Genomic DNA, 16,824 nt, shown 5'->3' on the forward strand with positions numbered 1-16,824 from the left:
AAGAAGCATTATTTTTATGAGGTTTATTAAAGGTCAAGGGTTAAAGAAAATACAAGCAAGAGAAGCACGTGCTAGGTGGGCCATGAGGCCCACCCAAATTTCACTCACATCATGAGACGGGTCTGTTTGCCAGCAGAGCCAGGAAGAGAAGAGCCCCTGCCATGGGCGGAGACCCTTTAAATAATGATTTTGCCCAGGTGAGAATTCAGTGAGATTACAAAGCATTCTGGGGAAGTGGAGCAAGGACTTCTGTGGATTGAAGTTCTGGATTCAAGTCTATTTTTACACTAGCCCTTACCACTCTTCTGCCTTGGAACCAATACTCAGTATTGATTTCAAGACAGAAGATAAGGGTTTAAAAAATAAATAAATAAAATACAATTCTCAATTCTTTATTGTCAGAATGAGAGGTGAGTAAAAGTAAACAAATGACCTAGAGGGATAATTCTTTTTAAAAAGATTTTATTTTCACAATTATATGTAATAAAAATTTGCAACATACATTTTCCAAAATTATAATATCCAAATTGTTTCCTTCCCTTCCTTGTCTCCCCCAATCTCAGAGATGGTAAGCAATTTGATCTGTGTTATACATGCAAAATATACTTCCATATTGGTCACTGTTGTAAGAGAATACTTGTATGAAACCAAACCCCCCAAATGAAAACATAAGGAAACTCATGTAAAAATAGTCTGCTTTAATCTGCATCCCAACTCCAACAGTTCTTTGGAGGTAGGTAACATTCTTTGTCCTAAGTCCTTCAGAATTGTCCTGGATCTCTGTGTTGCCAAGAGTAGCCAAGTCTTTCCCATTTGATCACTGTTACTATATTCAATGTTCTCCTGGTTCTGTTTATTTCACTCTGCATCAGTTCATGTAGATCTCGCCAGCTTTTTCTGGTTTTCCTGCTCATCATTTCTTTTTTTATTATTATTATATTTTATTTGATCCTTTCCAAGCATTATTCATTAAAGACATAGATCATTTTCTTTTCCTCCCCCCCCCCCCAACCCCTATAGCCGACACGTAAATCCACTGGGCATTACATGTTTTCTTGATCTGAACCCATTGCTATGTTGATAATATTTGCATTAGAGTGTTCATTTAGAGTCTCTCCTCTGTCATGTCCCCTCAACCGCTGTAGTCAGGCAGTTGCTTTTCCTCAGTGTTTCCACTCCCATAGTTTATCCTTTGCTTGTGAATAGTGTTTTTTTTCTCCTAGATCCCTGCAAATTGTTCAGGGACATTACACCACCACCAATGGAGAAGTCCATTACATTCGATTGTGCCACAGTGTATCAGTCTCTGTGTACAATGTTCTCCTGGTTCTGCTCCTCTCGCTCTACATCACTTCTTGGAGGTTGTTCCAGTCTCCGTGGAACTCCTCCACTTTATTATTCCTTTTCTGCTCATCATTTCTTAAAGCACGATAGTATTCCATCCCTACCATATACTACAGTTTGTTCAGCCATTCCCTAACCGATGGACATCCCCACATTTCCAGTTCTTTGCCACCACAAAAAGAGCTGCTATAAATATTCTTGTACAAGTAGGTCCTTTCCCAGGGGGATAATTCTACAAATGAAGTATTCTGACTAAGGAAGAGGGTAACCTCTGAGCAATCACATTTTTAGTTTAAAATTCTCAATTCTTTGTTGTGAGAATCCTGACCTGACCTCAAACAGCTTTCATTCTATAGAAGGAGGGAAGATGGGTGACTTTGTGTGCAAACATAGAGTAAGTATATATATATAAAAAGAAGAACCAAATCAGGAGAAGCCCCAACAGCTGGGGAAGTAGGGAAAGGACAGGAGGTAGTATCTGAAGAATCTGGATGAGCAAGCAGTGTATTCTAGGTATGGAGGAGATGGGAAATGGAGTATGTGTAGGAGGAATAGCCAGGCCGGTTTGACTGATGCTTAGAATTCAGCCCAGTAACATGTCCTAGAAGATAGAGGATTGGTGAGAGTGGCAGGCAGGAAAGGGCTCCTCCAGGCACAATGCCCCAGGAACACCTCTTACCTCCTAAAAGTAGAACCCTCAAATGCTCAAAAAGCCTGAATTGTGAAGGGAGCATTTTTCTCTGCCAGGAGACACTTCTAAGGCATGGTTAGTTCAGGCAACAAGGCAGATGTTACTCCCATAAATAAAAGTTGTGGTTTCCCCAAGGAAAGATTTCCGAGGAGAAGGGGCCAATTACTTTTTATTAATTAACAAAGATTCTCTGGCAAAGAGAAGAGAACCCTTAACGCGTCCTTCCATCCAACCCCCTCCTGTCCCTGCAGCACAGGGGCTGCCAGGGTAGTAGCTATCTCATTTCAAATGGGAGAGCTCTTTCCATTTCCCCCTTTGCTCCAGCTTCCTAAATTCTTCAGGGGCACCAGAATGCCATTACACTGAGTCATCCTCCCTCCTTCCCTGTTCCCACTGACATAAACAAAGGCTGAATTTCACATCAGGAGTGACACAGGGGTTTCCTTTGACAGATTGTGGAAAGCTTCGATGTAAACAGCATGTTTTCCCCTTTCTTTCTAGGGTCAAAGGAATTGATGGTAAGCTGGAGATGGTGCTCAGTGGAAATTCCACTTATTCCCTGGCATCTGAAGACATCTGTGATTTGTGTATTTTGATCCCCAGCTATTTTTTTTCCCAAGACTGGAAAAACCTTCCTCGGTGGGCTATGTCAGTGTGATGTCACAGCTGAAATTCTTCCACAGTTTGTTTGTCAGCAGGAATTTGGAGATCTGAACTGGCCCAGCTGAAATGATCCCCTCTCTCCGACTCTGATAGAGGATTACATTGGCTGTGGGGGGTTATCCACATGATCCCACCACCCCGCCAGGTGCCCTGTGCCCTCTTGCAACTGAATTAAAGAAACATATTCTCAGACTCCTTTCATTACTAGATCTCAAAAATCAACCAAGAAGAGTGACCTGAAGCTTTCTAAATTCTGCCCTGTTGACATGGAGAGTACATCCCCAGGGGTGAATTCCACTCTGCAGCTGGTCCCCTATCACTGCTCCCACCCACCTTGTGGCATCTGCTTTTAGCCTGTTATTAAGTGGTCAAATCCTTAAGGTTCATGTTCAGATCTGCAGATCAGAAAGGATAGAAGAAACTTTCTAGATGTATGTACAAAGCTGAGACACTTCTCTCTCACTCACATCCACTCAATTGCCAAGAACTCATAATTTTCCCTTTTTTCCATCCCTCAATCCATCTCTTCTTTCTCTCCACTCTCTTAGTCATTACCCCTACTTCAAGGACTTTTGCTTCTTGACCAGACTGTTAAAATAGCCCCCCAACTGCTTTTCCCAAGCAAAGATTTCAGAGGAGAAGGGGCCAATTACTTTTTATTAATTAACAAAGATTCTCTGGCAAAGAGAAGAGAACCCTTAACCCCTCCTTCCATCCAACCCCCTCCTGTCCCTGCAGCACAAGGGCTGCCAGAGTAGTAGCTATCTCTTCCTTCTCCTGATGTATTTTTTTAAACCATTGACTCAATTTTAGAATCAATACTATGTATTGGTTCTAAGGCAGAAGAGCAGTCAGGGCTAAGCAATGGGGGTTATGTGACTTGTCCAGGATCACACAGTTAGGAAATGTCTAAGGTCATATTGGAACCCAGGACCTCCCATCTCCAAGTGTGGCTCTCTGTCTACTGACCATCTAGCTTCCCTCTCTTGATATGTTCTTTTAATATTTTTAAAAACAAATATGAAATCATTCATCTTAGAATCAATGTTAAAATGTGACAGTGAAAATTTTTTAAGGATACTTTTGGGTACATTCCTGTTATTTCCCAAGAATGTTGTCTTCCATGTATTATGTTTCATTAATGTATTATCATCTCCAAACCCTTCCTTGTAGCATACATATATGCCTGTATGTATGTGTGTATAAAGCAAAGATGTGCTGTATCTCTCACATCACTAACAAGATAATCTTTCTAATATATACACCTGATCGTGTCACTGACATTAGGGAAAATATTTGAAAATGCTTAGCAAAATGCCCAGCACATGTTGTCTGTTCAGTTGCTTTTCAATTGTGTCCAACTCTTCATGACCCTATTTGGTTTTGTTTTGTTTTTTGGAAAAGACCCTGGAATAGTTTGCCATTTCCTTCTTCAACTTATATTATAGAAGAAGAAACTGAAACAAACAAGGTTGAATGATTTGCTCAAGGTTACACAGCCAGTAAGTGTCTGAGATGAGATTTGAACCCAGCACCTCACATCTCTAGACCTGACTATCTGCTGCCTAGCTTCCCAGCACACCATAGGCATTATATAAATGCTTACTCAATTACCCCTTCCCTTTTCTTTCCCTGCTCAAACCTTCATCAACTTTGCTGTCTTCAGTACAAAATATCAGTTCCTTCATCCTGGCATTTAAAGCCTTCTCCACCTAACTGTTTCACACACTCCTTGTTCCAACCATTTGGGATGATTAGCTGGTCCCCAGTCCCCAAGGAAAGGATAAACTTGCTAAAGAAGAATACAGGGAGAAATGAGAGCATTGACCAACGAGGTTCCTTTCAGTACTGAATCTTTGAGCCTAAAATGCTCACATTTGCACATGAAGAAAGGTATAAGAAGAGGAGAGACAACCCAAGAATGCAAGAAAAGGAGAATCAACATGAGCTCTAAGCCCAATCAGGATCTTAGAAAAGAACATGTAACTCTTTCAATGGTCATGGAAAGCTCTGACTACAGGATATATGGGACCAAATCTAAGCCTATGATCTTCAAAGATTCATTTCAGCTCTGTGCCTCAGTTTCTTAATGTGTAAAATGAGGGGATAGGACTTTCTTCTTCTTCTTCTTCTTCTTCTTCTTCTTCTTCTTCTTCTTCTTCTTCTTCTTCTTCTTCTTCTTCTTCTTCTTCTTCTTCTTCTTCTTCTTCTTCTTCTTCTCCTCCCTCTCCCCCTCCTCCTCCTCTTCCTCCTTCCCCCTTCTTCTCCTCCCTCTCCCCCTTCTCCTCCTCTTCCTCCTTTCCCCTTCTTCTCCTCCCTCTCTCCCTTCTCCTCCTCTTCCTCCTTCCCCCTTCTTCTTCTCCTCCTTATTCTTCTCTTCTATCTTAGAATCAATATGGTGTATTGGTTCCAAAACAGAAGAGTAGTAAAAGCTAGGCAATGGGAGTCAGGTGACTGACCCAGGGTCAAACAGCTAAGAAATGTCTGAGGTCAAATTTGAACCCAAGACCTCCAATCTCTGGTCTGGCTCTCAACCTACCCAGCCACCAAGCTGCCCCCAAACTTAACCAATTCTTAACTTTTTCTTTTATTTCTTTTTTTTTAAATCAGCAATATGTAGAGTAATAAGGCATGGTGTATACAGCACCGGACCTGAAATCAGGAAAAGCTGAGTTTAAATACAGCTTCAGACACTTCCTAGTTGTATGATCCTGGGCAAGTCTGCCTTCATTAACTTATCTATAAAATGGGAATAATAATAACACCTCCATCCCAAGGTTATTGTGAGGACCAAATGAGAAAATAGTAAATTATTATGAATAATGATAGTAAATATATATAAATAATAGTAAATTATTATAATAAGTATTCGATACAATGTCAGCACATAGTAAGTGCTACATCAATGTTAGCAACAGTAATATTGTTAGTAAATTTTTACAATAACACTAAGTAGTAAAATTACTATTAGTAGTAAATTTTATAGTAAAAATACAATTATTAATGCTAATAAATTAATAATAATATTAGTAAAAATAAAACTATTAGTAATAAAGTAAACTACTAGGAATAAATAAAATAAATAGCAATAAAATTATTAGTAGTAACAAATTCAATGTAAACACTATTAGTAGTAATAAATATAGTAAAATCATAGAGTAAAATTACAATTATTAGTAGTAAATACTAAATAGTAAAATTATTAGTAGTAGTAGACAATTTTTATAGTAAAATCACTATTCTCAGTAGTTCATTTTATAATAAAATTACTATTATTAGTCATTATTTTATAACAAAATTGTTTCAAGTAATACATTACTATTATTATAAATAAAACTAATTCATAATAAAAAAGGTTACTAATAGTTATTAGCAATTAATAAGATGACAAAATTACTATTAGCAATAAATGGTAATACATTGTAATAAATAAAGCTATTATTAATAATAAGTAAAATACTAATAATCAAACAAATTATTGGTAATAAATAAATACTAATAATTAAGCAAAGTATTGCTAACAAATAAAATGATAATTAAACAAATTCTTGGTAATAAATTGAATAATAAATATTATTATTACTACTAATAAATAGTAACAAATTACAAGTATTAGAAATAAATAAAATATTATTCATAATAAATAGAATGCTGATAATTAAGCAAATTATTGGTAATAAAATAATACAATCACACTAAGATTGATATTATTGGCAATAAATATTAATAAATTACTACTATTAGACATGAAACTATGATTCATAATGAATCAATAACCATAAATATTATTTATTATTGTATAAATATTTAATATTACTATTAAAGTAAATTATAATAAAATTGCAATTAGTAATAGAGTCAAATTAATTAATAAAATGACTTATTAGTAAATTTTTATAATAATTTTCTATCACGAGCAGTACATTTTGATATAAAATTACTATTATCATTCTTAATGAATCACACTTCTATAGTACACTGAGGTTTTTGGTTTCATCCTAGTAACTCTTTGAGGAAATTAAAATAAATACCATTATGCTCATTCTCCAAAAATAAAATGGCTTTTGCTCAAAATCACCTAGCTATTAAATAGCAGAGGCACGATCCACACCCAAGCTGCAGGTCTTGGCTCTGAGTGCAGCAATCTTCCCAGAATACCACACTGTGGTGGGCACAAATAAATGAAACCAACAACAGGAGTGCACAGATTGGGTTAACACTGAGGCCAGATGTGGCCAGCTAAAACTATAGTTGGACATCCAGAGAGAGAGATAGAATTGAAGCCTCTAACCTCGAGCATTCCCAAACTAGAAAGCAGAAATTTAGCTCTGCCTTTGACCACAAGACAAAGCCAAAGAGCTGACTCCCCCCAGCTGTTCCTTCAGTAAAGCCAAGAGGGGGGGTGGGGGGATAAGAGAGAGAGTGTGCTTTTTTCCGACAGGAAGGTTTGAGGCTCTACCTGGCTTTGAAATAACCTGTTCAGTCTATCCATGCAGACTGCTGGTCCTCTCGACTAATGAGATCAGCAGCCACAGAAGCAGGATGGTCAACTTTATGCACTCAGCGTGTGGACACGTTAGCCTGGGAGGGGGGGGGGGGGATGGGGAAGAGCTCAGAAATGAGGCTGAGGATGAGGGAGAAAAAGAAAAAAAAGAACCAAAACCCCCTTCCTCTCCCCCCCTCCCCAAGCAGATTCTTACACAGTGCAGTCATGCAATCTTGAAAACCTCCCTAGAGCTGTAGATCACTCTCATTGGACATATGCAAATTATCGCAGACGCATTTAGCCCTTGCCAAAGCACAACTTATAATAACAGAGCAGGAATGCAATGTGAGCTTTCTCTCTCTCCACAACCCCTGAAAGAAGAGTCTCTTTTGACAGGGCAATTGAGGCCCTTGACATTCCAGGAAATAGTTTACTAATGTCATTCAGGCCAAAGTCATGCCCAAGCCCAGGAGAGGCTGTACAACAAATACAGTAACCAGAATCTTTAAAAAAAAAAAACAGAACAGAACAGAACAGGAGCTATCTTCTATGCTTTACACAAGATTAGGTTGTTTTTTTCTTTTTGTTTTTGTTTTGGAAATATAGGTAAGGCATCCGAATTCAATTGAACACTGTCACTACTGATTAAACCTGATATGGCAAGGACGAAGGGTTGCTGCCAAGGGGTTGGCAAGCGAATTCCTCCACCTCATTTCCTTAGGTACTGGATCCAAATCAAATTCAGGCCTTTATGGGAGTCCCTGGTCTTTCAGTTCTGCTTTTCATTTTATCTGTAATCACTGCAGGGAAGAGAAAGTAACTCTGTGGATGATAAGCCTCAAGTTCAGGGTTTGGAAATCCAGATAATGTCATTTCCTATAGGAAAGATGGCCCCAGGGAACAATCAACCTGGTTCTGGTGTTTGGGAAGCCAAGGAACCTGGACTCTGAGTTCAATTCATTGCAATTTCCAGTCAACAAATATTTGTTTGGTGTTTACTATAGACCAGGTAGTCCATAAAGGGGTGGGTACCCAGGGACAAAAACTAGACAGTGGTTGCCTTTCAAGAGCTATGTGATATTGGGAAAGTTACTTTACCTTGTTTGCCTCAGTTTCCTCATCTGCAAAATGAGCTAGAGAAGGAAATGGCAAACCACTCCATATCTTTGCCAAGACATCCCCAAATTGGGTCACAACGAATCAGACGTGACTGAAAAATGGCTGCACAACAATAATTAATAATCTATGAATAAGTAAGCCAACTTCCAATTATGCCCATGCCATCTGTTGTTCACAGTAGGCATTATCAGGTCTCTGGCAAAAGGCTCATCAGATGAATATAGTTAAAAGGAACTAATCAATACAAGTACATCCTCCATCGATATCTCTCATCAGTATAAGTAATTGAATTAGTTATAATATTCGACTAACAATACTAATTTGCTTAAGATTGCAGGCCAGATTGATGCTCCTGTACTAATCTTTTTTCCTTGGCTAGTCAGGATTTTACTCCTGGGCTATTCCTACATCTGGGAAAGCTCTGAATCAGCAAAGACATAGCCCTCAAGGTCAGATGGTGATTTTCATCCCTCCACACTCATATTTCTCTTAGTCACCGATACCTGGGCATAACTTGGCTGCTGACCTGGTGCGCCAAACTAAGCTGCCATCATTGACCAGCCAAGTGAAAGAAAGGTACGCCCAGAGCCCAGCAGGCAGGAGAGAGGCAATTGAATAATCATAATACAACCCAGCTTACAGTTATTTGTTATGAGGGAGGTACAAATGAGCTACTCTATGTAAAGTGCTTCTCTAAATAGCAGCTCTTACTACATTTGGGGGGACTTGATGCCACAGTTGGCAGGTACAGATTTCTGACTTTTTATCCCAGCTGCCTCCTTTCTTTGAGGCAAAATCTACTGTTTCCTGCTGTGTATGGAAGGTAAAGGAGAGAGAATGAACACTTGCAGATAGGAACAGAGAAAATGATCTTGTTTAATTTCTCAGGTTTGGGGCTTTTTGGGGTGGATATGGTTTCATGAAAGATGGACAGATGTGGTTGCCAAAAGCAACACTGGCTGTGGAATTGCACGTGGCCTACAGGAAGGGGTAGGAGGAAGGGAGGGCTAGAATATGATTCTTGTAACCAAGGAAAAATGTTCTAAATTGACTAATTAAATAAAATTTTCAAAAAAAAAACCCAACACTATTTTGCAATTTTTTTTTTGTAGGAGACTCTTTTGTAGGAGACAGCTAGGTGGATCAGTGGATAGAGAGCCAGGTAGACACAGGAGAGTTCAAATATGGCTTCAGCCACTTCTTAGCTGTGTGACCCTGGGCAAGTCACTTGACTCCCATTTACCTAGCCCTTCCCACTCTTTTGCCTTGGAACCAAATTATAGTATTGATTCTAAGATGGCAGCTAAGGGTTTAAAAAATGTTTTTTAATAAAATTGTTTGTGAAAGCCTTTGGAGAAGCATGGTAAAATATTGTGATCAGTATCACCTCATAATAAAAGGAAGGAAGAATGGAGGAGGAAATTGTCTACAGACAGCCTTCTTAGAGACCCAGCAAGTTAAAGGGTCTTCCAGTGGTGTTTAAGGATGAAAATAGGATGACTAGAAACAGATACAAAATGGAAAAGGTCGGTAAATGTTTTCATAACAAATTCATTCACCTTCAGGGAGAGTGGAGCCATTATATTCAGTCTGTAAAACTGTAGTCCCAGATAAGGTTAGAGATGAAGTGGAAATGGCACTGAAGAAATAGTAATGAGAAAAGCATCTGCTAGAGTCTGAAACCAAGACCACTGGGAATAGTGTGAAGGCAATTTGCAACCTAGCAGCAACAGAGGCAAGAGTTGTCCTTCCTTGTAATAAATACCTTGGCCATGAAGATTTCCTTCATGCCCAATTTTCTCCAGGCACATCCTGGCCACTTGTGGTCCCTATTTTTATGCCTCTGTACTTGGATCCATCTTCCTCGTTGTCACTGGGTATATTTTTGGGAGACTATGCCCCAGGTAAGCAGAGTTCTATTGCTACTAATCTTGATATGCCATTTCACTAAGCATCTTTGTTTTGAATCAATTGTATCCTTCAGTCGATTACTGATTGGCGTTGGTAACTAGTATATAATTTAGTGCATATGATATGTTAGTAGAGGTCTGTGTTGGCAAACCTATGGCATGTCTTCCAGAGCATGCCAGAGGAGGCTGCTCCTTCCCCCCTCTCCACACACACCTGAGGACAATTCTCATATCACCCACCCCTCTGCCCAGCAGTCCAATGGGAGCACTTCCTCCATCCCCTGTCTGCAGTAAGGTGGGGGGCTCACATTCAGCATAAAGGTTTAGACACTTGGTCTCTAAAAGGTTTGCAATCACTGGCATAGGTCATTGATTTAGCTATAAGACTGACAATATTAATTTGCTTAAGGTTGCAGCTCAGATTTGTGTTCCTATTCTAACCTTTCTTCCTTAGTTATTCAAGTTTTACTCCTAAGTGGTTCCAATATTTGGGAATGCACTATACCTATATCTATGCTATATGTATATTCTGATTACTGAAAGGTAAATAACATCAGTAAAGACTATGGGTACGGTTTTAAAGGTCTTTGAACCTATGGAAGCCACCTCTCCAGAAGATCTGTCCTGTGAGCTGTGTGTTACCCAGAACACAAATTCTTCAGCACAGAGCACAGCTCAGATGGGCTAGGCTATGAAAAGGAAGTTTTCTAAAGGAGAAATCAAAGCTATTTCTAGGCAGATGAAGAAAAAAGTTCTAAACCATTATTGATTAGCAAAATGCAAATTAAAACAATTTTGAAGTACCACCTCACACTTATCATATTGGCTAATATGACAGAAAAGGAAAATGACAAATGTTGGAGGGATTGTGGGAAAATTAGTACATTAATATTGTTGGTGGAGTTGTGATCTGATCCAACCATTCTGGAGAGCAATTTGGAACTATATCCAAAGGGCTATAAAACCATGCATACCCTTTGATCCAGCAATACCACTACTAGGTCTCTACCCATAAGAGATATTTTTTTTAGAAAGGAAAAAAGCCTATATGTACAGAAGTATTTATGGCAGTTTTTTTTGCTATGACAAAGAATTGGGAACTGAAGAGATGCTCATCAACTGGGGAATGGGTGAAACACTGGTGGTGTAGGATTATGATAGAATACTATTGAGCTATAAGAAATACTGAGAAAGAGGATTTCAGAAAACCCAGCAAACTTACATGCACTGATGCAAAGTAAAGTGAGCAGGACCAGGAGAACATTGTCACAATAACAGCAATATTGTATGACGCTCAACTGTGAATGACTTAGCTATTTTGAGCAATACAATGATCTAAGACAATTCCAAAGGACTTGTGTAGTTTCTCCTCATCTGTGGTTTTGCTTTCTGAGGTTTTAATTACCTGTGGACATTGCAGGAGAAGGAAGCAGTCAGGATGGGGATGAACATGGAGGCTGAGATCCAAGAAAGACAGACTGAAGACAGATACATGGACAGGCAGGTGGGCAGGCAGTTGAACAGAAATGGCCTCTCTGCTAGTCAAGTCTTCTATTTTAAGTTGGAGATGTTATGGGGGGACAATGAGAGGCTTCAGAGCATCAGCTAAGAGTCAGGAGGGGGGAGGGGGGAGAAAGAGAAGAGAGAAGAGAGAGAGAGAGAGAGAGAGAGAGAGAGAGAGAGAGAGAGAGAGAGAGAGAGAGAGAGAGAGAGAGAGAGAGAGAGAGAGTATAAAGTGCTTACTATAAAGGAAAGTTAACAGAACTGTTAAAAGTTTTATTTTCAAACCCTTACCTTCCTTCTTAGAATCAATACTAGGTATCCATCCAAGGCAGAAAAGCTGTAAGGGCTAGGCAGTTGGGTTTAAGCAACTTGTCCATGGTCACAGAAAGTATCTGATGTCAAATTTGAACCCAGGACCTCCCATCTCTAGATCTGGTTCTCAATCACCAAGCCACTTACTTGCCCCCAAGGCCAACCTTTTTAATACATATATTCTTCTGATGCTGGTAGATGGCTGCAAATCAGTGGGATAGGCAGAATTCAAACACAGAACCTCTGAGCTCATCTCCAGAGGCAATTCCCACTTCATCTCATTGTCAATCAGTCAATAAACAAACATTTATTAAGCATCAACATGTGCCAGAGACTAGGCTTAGGTGCTAGGGAAAGGAAGTCAAAAGGAAAACTGGTGTTACTCTCAAGGAACTTACATTCTACCTGTGGGTTCTGTCTTGCCCTAAGAGAGCAATTTCTAGCTGGGTTTTATGATATCTCAGGTTGGCTGGGGTGGTGATGGGATGTTCTCAAAACCAAGTTTAAGTTAATTCACTCTGACTTTAAAAGAAAGAGAGAAACCACACAGGATGTGTGAAGGAGGAACAGGTACAATTTGGGGTGAGAGCTGTTCACTGCAAAAATCCAACCAAGAGTAGCAGAACAAAACACCTGAAAGGCTGGGTTTATTCATGTTTATTCATCTTGTTGATCATCATGAATAGAGCCCTCTATGCCATCTCAAAAATGCCTGTGTTACTGAAACCAAAATATAATATCCAATAGGGAAGATAGTCAGTACAGTGAGCAGAGTGTTGGATCTGGAGCCAGGAAGATCTGAGTTCAAATTTGACCTCAGACAGTTCAAAGCTGTGTGACTCTGGGCAAGTCATTTAATCCTTTTTCCTCAGTTTACTCATATGCCATGAGCCAGAGAAGGAAATGGCAAACTACTCCAGGATCTCTGTCAAGAAAACTCTAGGTGGGGTCATGAAGATTCAGACACAACTGAAAACAACTGAACAATCCCCAATAATAAGTGAGAATTTATAGAGTTTCCAGGTTTTCTAAAGTTTTTAGATGCCATTATCTCACATGAACTTCACTCGATCCTTATAATAACTCTGGGAAGGAGGTGCTATTTTTATTCCCATTTTACTAATAAAGAGACCGAGGCAAAGCAAAGTTAAGCAACTTTCCCCGAGTCCCACAGCTATGAAATGTCTGGTGTAGGATTTGAATTCAGAACTCCATGTCAGAGCTCTGCACCATACTGCCTAGCTGTAACTACCCATCTGTAAGACCTTAGAAATATCACCTTTTCCCTTTTGCTGTCACCTTTGTACACTACAAAAAGAGAGGCTTGACAAGATAATAGGGACATCCTGGCAGAGGGGAAGAGAACTCTGGATTTGGATTTAGAGGCTTTGGGATCACTCTCAAGCTGTGTGGATCACTGCCTATGTGACATTTGAAAGGTCAATTAAACTTTCTGGAGCCTTTGTTTCTTCATCTGTAAAATTAGAGACTAGATAACCTCAAAGGTTTGTTTAAGCTCTAAAATGATAATCCTGTGGTGCTATAGATGAGGTTTTTTATCAGAGTAAATGAACTTAAAATTTTTCTAATTTAAAAATATATTACAACCTGTTTTGCTACTGCACCCTAAAGATCACTGACCTGCATTCTCCTTGTTTTTATCATTTCTCCCCCTGAAAAGGGAAAAAGGATATCTGGTTAATCTATTTGTAGCTCTGCCATTTAGCAGAGAGCTTTGCACAGAGTAAGCATTTAATAAATGCCTTTTCATTCACTCATTCATTCATTTCTCTTATGAGCAGTAAATTGCTTCCCAGCACTAATGATCCATCATTCCATAACTAAATGGAGATCTCAAGATTGTTGATACTGAATAGACTAAGAAACTGAGGGAATCAGGAAGGAGACTAGTCCATGTCCATGGAAGGGAGCAACTCACCAAAGCCCATGTCAACTTCCCTAGAAATGAATGGAAACAGAAAGCTTGTTTCCACACCTGCCAAGTGGTATCTTCCTCAACAGGACAAGCCTTCCTCAATGAGTCACACTCCCTATGTCTAAGATCAATCAAAGCATCAGAGATCGTGAGATAAGTGGTGCTAGCAAAGAGAGACTGGAATGTAGCATTTGGAGTGATTTATAAGCAGGAAAAAGAGTTGAAAAGGACCCTTCTAGAGATCTCATCGCTATGCTCCTCCTGCTGCTGCTGCTTTATTTTCTTTACTAGGTAGCTGGACTCCATCTTTTTTAAAAGATCCATTTTTCCTCCTTTGCTCCTGTTTAATCTTCTAAGAGCTAGGATTGCATTATGGGCTTAGTGTCCCTGAATAGCTGCAAAGTCCCAAGGCTGTGCTTGATGTCATTAGTCTTCCTCTACCCCTGCATGTTGAAAGTATAGTTTAACTTTAGTACATAGATCAGACTTGTTTAGATGTGGCCCCTTTGCCTTGCCCCAAGGCAAAAAGGACAGATCAAAGCTTCAGCTACTTCCTCAGGGCACTTTATTATTATTATTATTGTTATTATTATTGGTTTTGTCCTGGAGCTGAAGACTTCTCACCTCTCCTGTTTGCATAAATCTGTGGCTCTAAATCCCCATTTATCAAGGGAAATCCAGTGCCCACTTAGCACCTTGGGACAGGAAATTTGCCTCAGGTGGATAAATTCTTCGCTCTCTAGAGCTTTTATATCATTGTAGCCAGGAAGAATTATCTATAGAAATCTTTGTCTGCTTGGGCAAGGAGAATGAGTTATTGATATCATAGAAAGATAAGCCAGAATTGGGTCACTGAAAACAACAATCCTCTCTTAGGAAACTTCCCCTGAAGGGATTATCAGTGTCAAAAAGTAAAAACAAAAGCAAACAAAAACCTTCCAATCTTATTTGCAAAGTCTCTGGGCAAAGAGGGGCCCAAAGGCAAATCTGGCTGGAGTGTCCCTTAGCCACAAGGAGAGAGATGAGGTCACTTTCTAGGGTTCTCTTTTCATCTCCATTCAGATGTAACAACTCAATCCTACCTCAGAGTGAAAGACTCAAGGACAAAAGGGAATACTTTAATCTTTGCATTTAAATCATTCTTGGCACTTTTATTGAGCATATCAACATGACATCTCCAACCTTGATTTCAGGGACTGCAAAATTAAAAAAAAAAAAAAGCTTGGATCTCTCCCCCCCCCCCCCCCCCATGTCATTGGAAGCTCTCAACAAGGGATTCTTAAGGTGGAATCCATGAACTTGGTTTAAAAGAATTGATAACTGAATTTCAATACAATTGGTTTCTTTTGTGATCCTATTTATTTTATTTTATGAGCTTAAAAACACAATTCTGAGAAGGGCTCCTGGGCATCATTAGATTGACAAAGAGGTCCAGGACACACACACACACACACACACACACACACACACACACACACACACAACTGAAAACCACCCAATAAATAGAAATTTTAAAATTCCTTTTCCTTTGGTTTATATTATACTAAGAATTATAACTAGCCTGCAATTTAGTATATTTCTACCACTCTAAACATTGTTTAATGAGGATATTTAAGGCACAGAATTCCTTGTGATCATATGATAAAACAAATAAATCCATGAAACAGTTGCTCTTGTGTAGCAGTTTTATTTCCAAATGATACTTCCCCTCCACAGGAATAGTTACATCCTTTGGCATTTGTAAAGAAAAGACAACTGCAGTCTCTAGATGTGTTCTATAGATGAGTTGGAAGTTGGAATTCTACCACCTGCCAATTAGAGGAGGGAACATTTTCAAATACTACATAAAATGGCATCAGGAGTCTTTGAATGCACTTCTTGGATCCTAAATCTTGAAAACTGTCAGTACCAAATCCTCTGAAAGTCTTTTGTTACTGAAGAGAAATCATGGCCAATGTGGCTCTCAACCTTTCCTTTCCCTTAATCATTTCCAAGGGACAAATGACTTCAAGCTCAATTTCAATAATAAAGTGTTATGCAAAAGGAGTTTTCCCCAACTCTTTTTTTAATTGATGCCTTCTTGTTTCTATTGATTATTATTTTTTTTTAAATCCTCATCTTCCTTCTTAAAATAGATATTAAGTATTGGTTCAAAGCAGAAGAATGATAAGGGCTAGGCAATGGGGGTTAAGTGACTTGCCCAGGATCACACAGCTAAGAAGTATCTCAGGTCACATTTGAACCCAGGACCTCCCATCTCCAGGTTTGCCTCTCTATCCACTGAGCTACCTAACTGCCCCTTATTGGGCATTTTCAGATATGTCTTCCATTCTGACTGAACTTATAAATAAAAATATTAACTACAACTAACCATGCGTGCAACATTTTGTGCCCATAGCCCCCCCCCCCCATCTTTTTTTTTTAATGAGGATTGATTTCATCCTTGTTCCCTCGGATCACAAAAGGTCTTTAGAATTTCTCACCAGCTTCATTTTACTATTCTTTTGATGTTCATTATTGTTATCATTGTGTATGTTGTTTTCCTGGTTCTCCTTTCTTTCCTCTGTATCCATTCCCAGAGATCTTTCCAATAGGTCTCAGAATTCTCTCTATTCATCATTTCTCACAGCCCTGTGATGTTCCATAACATTTATATCACTGATTTGTTCATCCATCCCCATAATCAATGGGTGCCCACTTTCCCCCTCTTGCTGTCCCCCTTCTTTGCTACCATGTAGGGAGTTTCTTTGAACGCTGTTGGTTCTTACACTTTTACAAGCAAATAAGCCCTATCTGTGGGAAAGGATGTAGATATCGACAGCTCCTGGGAGCTGCAGCTGGCTGATATGAGTTGATAAAA

The 16,824-nt window shown here is 39.2% G+C and overlaps 1 protein-coding gene across 1 annotated transcript in view; it reads left to right on the top strand.

Moving 5' to 3' along the window:
- Nucleotides 1-2,890, top strand: part of TMEM212 (transmembrane protein 212) — a 37,437-nt gene extending 34,547 nt beyond the window's left edge. The window contains exon 4 of the mRNA XM_007502220.3: nt 2,537-2,890. Within this exon, the coding sequence (XP_007502282.2) occupies nt 2,537-2,551 (15 nt within the window). The 3' untranslated portion in view covers nt 2,552-2,890. The remainder of the gene's footprint in view (nt 1-2,536) is intronic.
- The last annotated feature ends 13,934 nt before the right edge of the window (nt 2,891-16,824 follow it).

Source organism: Monodelphis domestica, chromosome 8 (assembly GCF_027887165.1).
Source record: "Monodelphis domestica isolate mMonDom1 chromosome 8, mMonDom1.pri, whole genome shotgun sequence".
Classification (NCBI taxonomy): Eukaryota; Metazoa; Chordata; class Mammalia; order Didelphimorphia; family Didelphidae; genus Monodelphis; species Monodelphis domestica.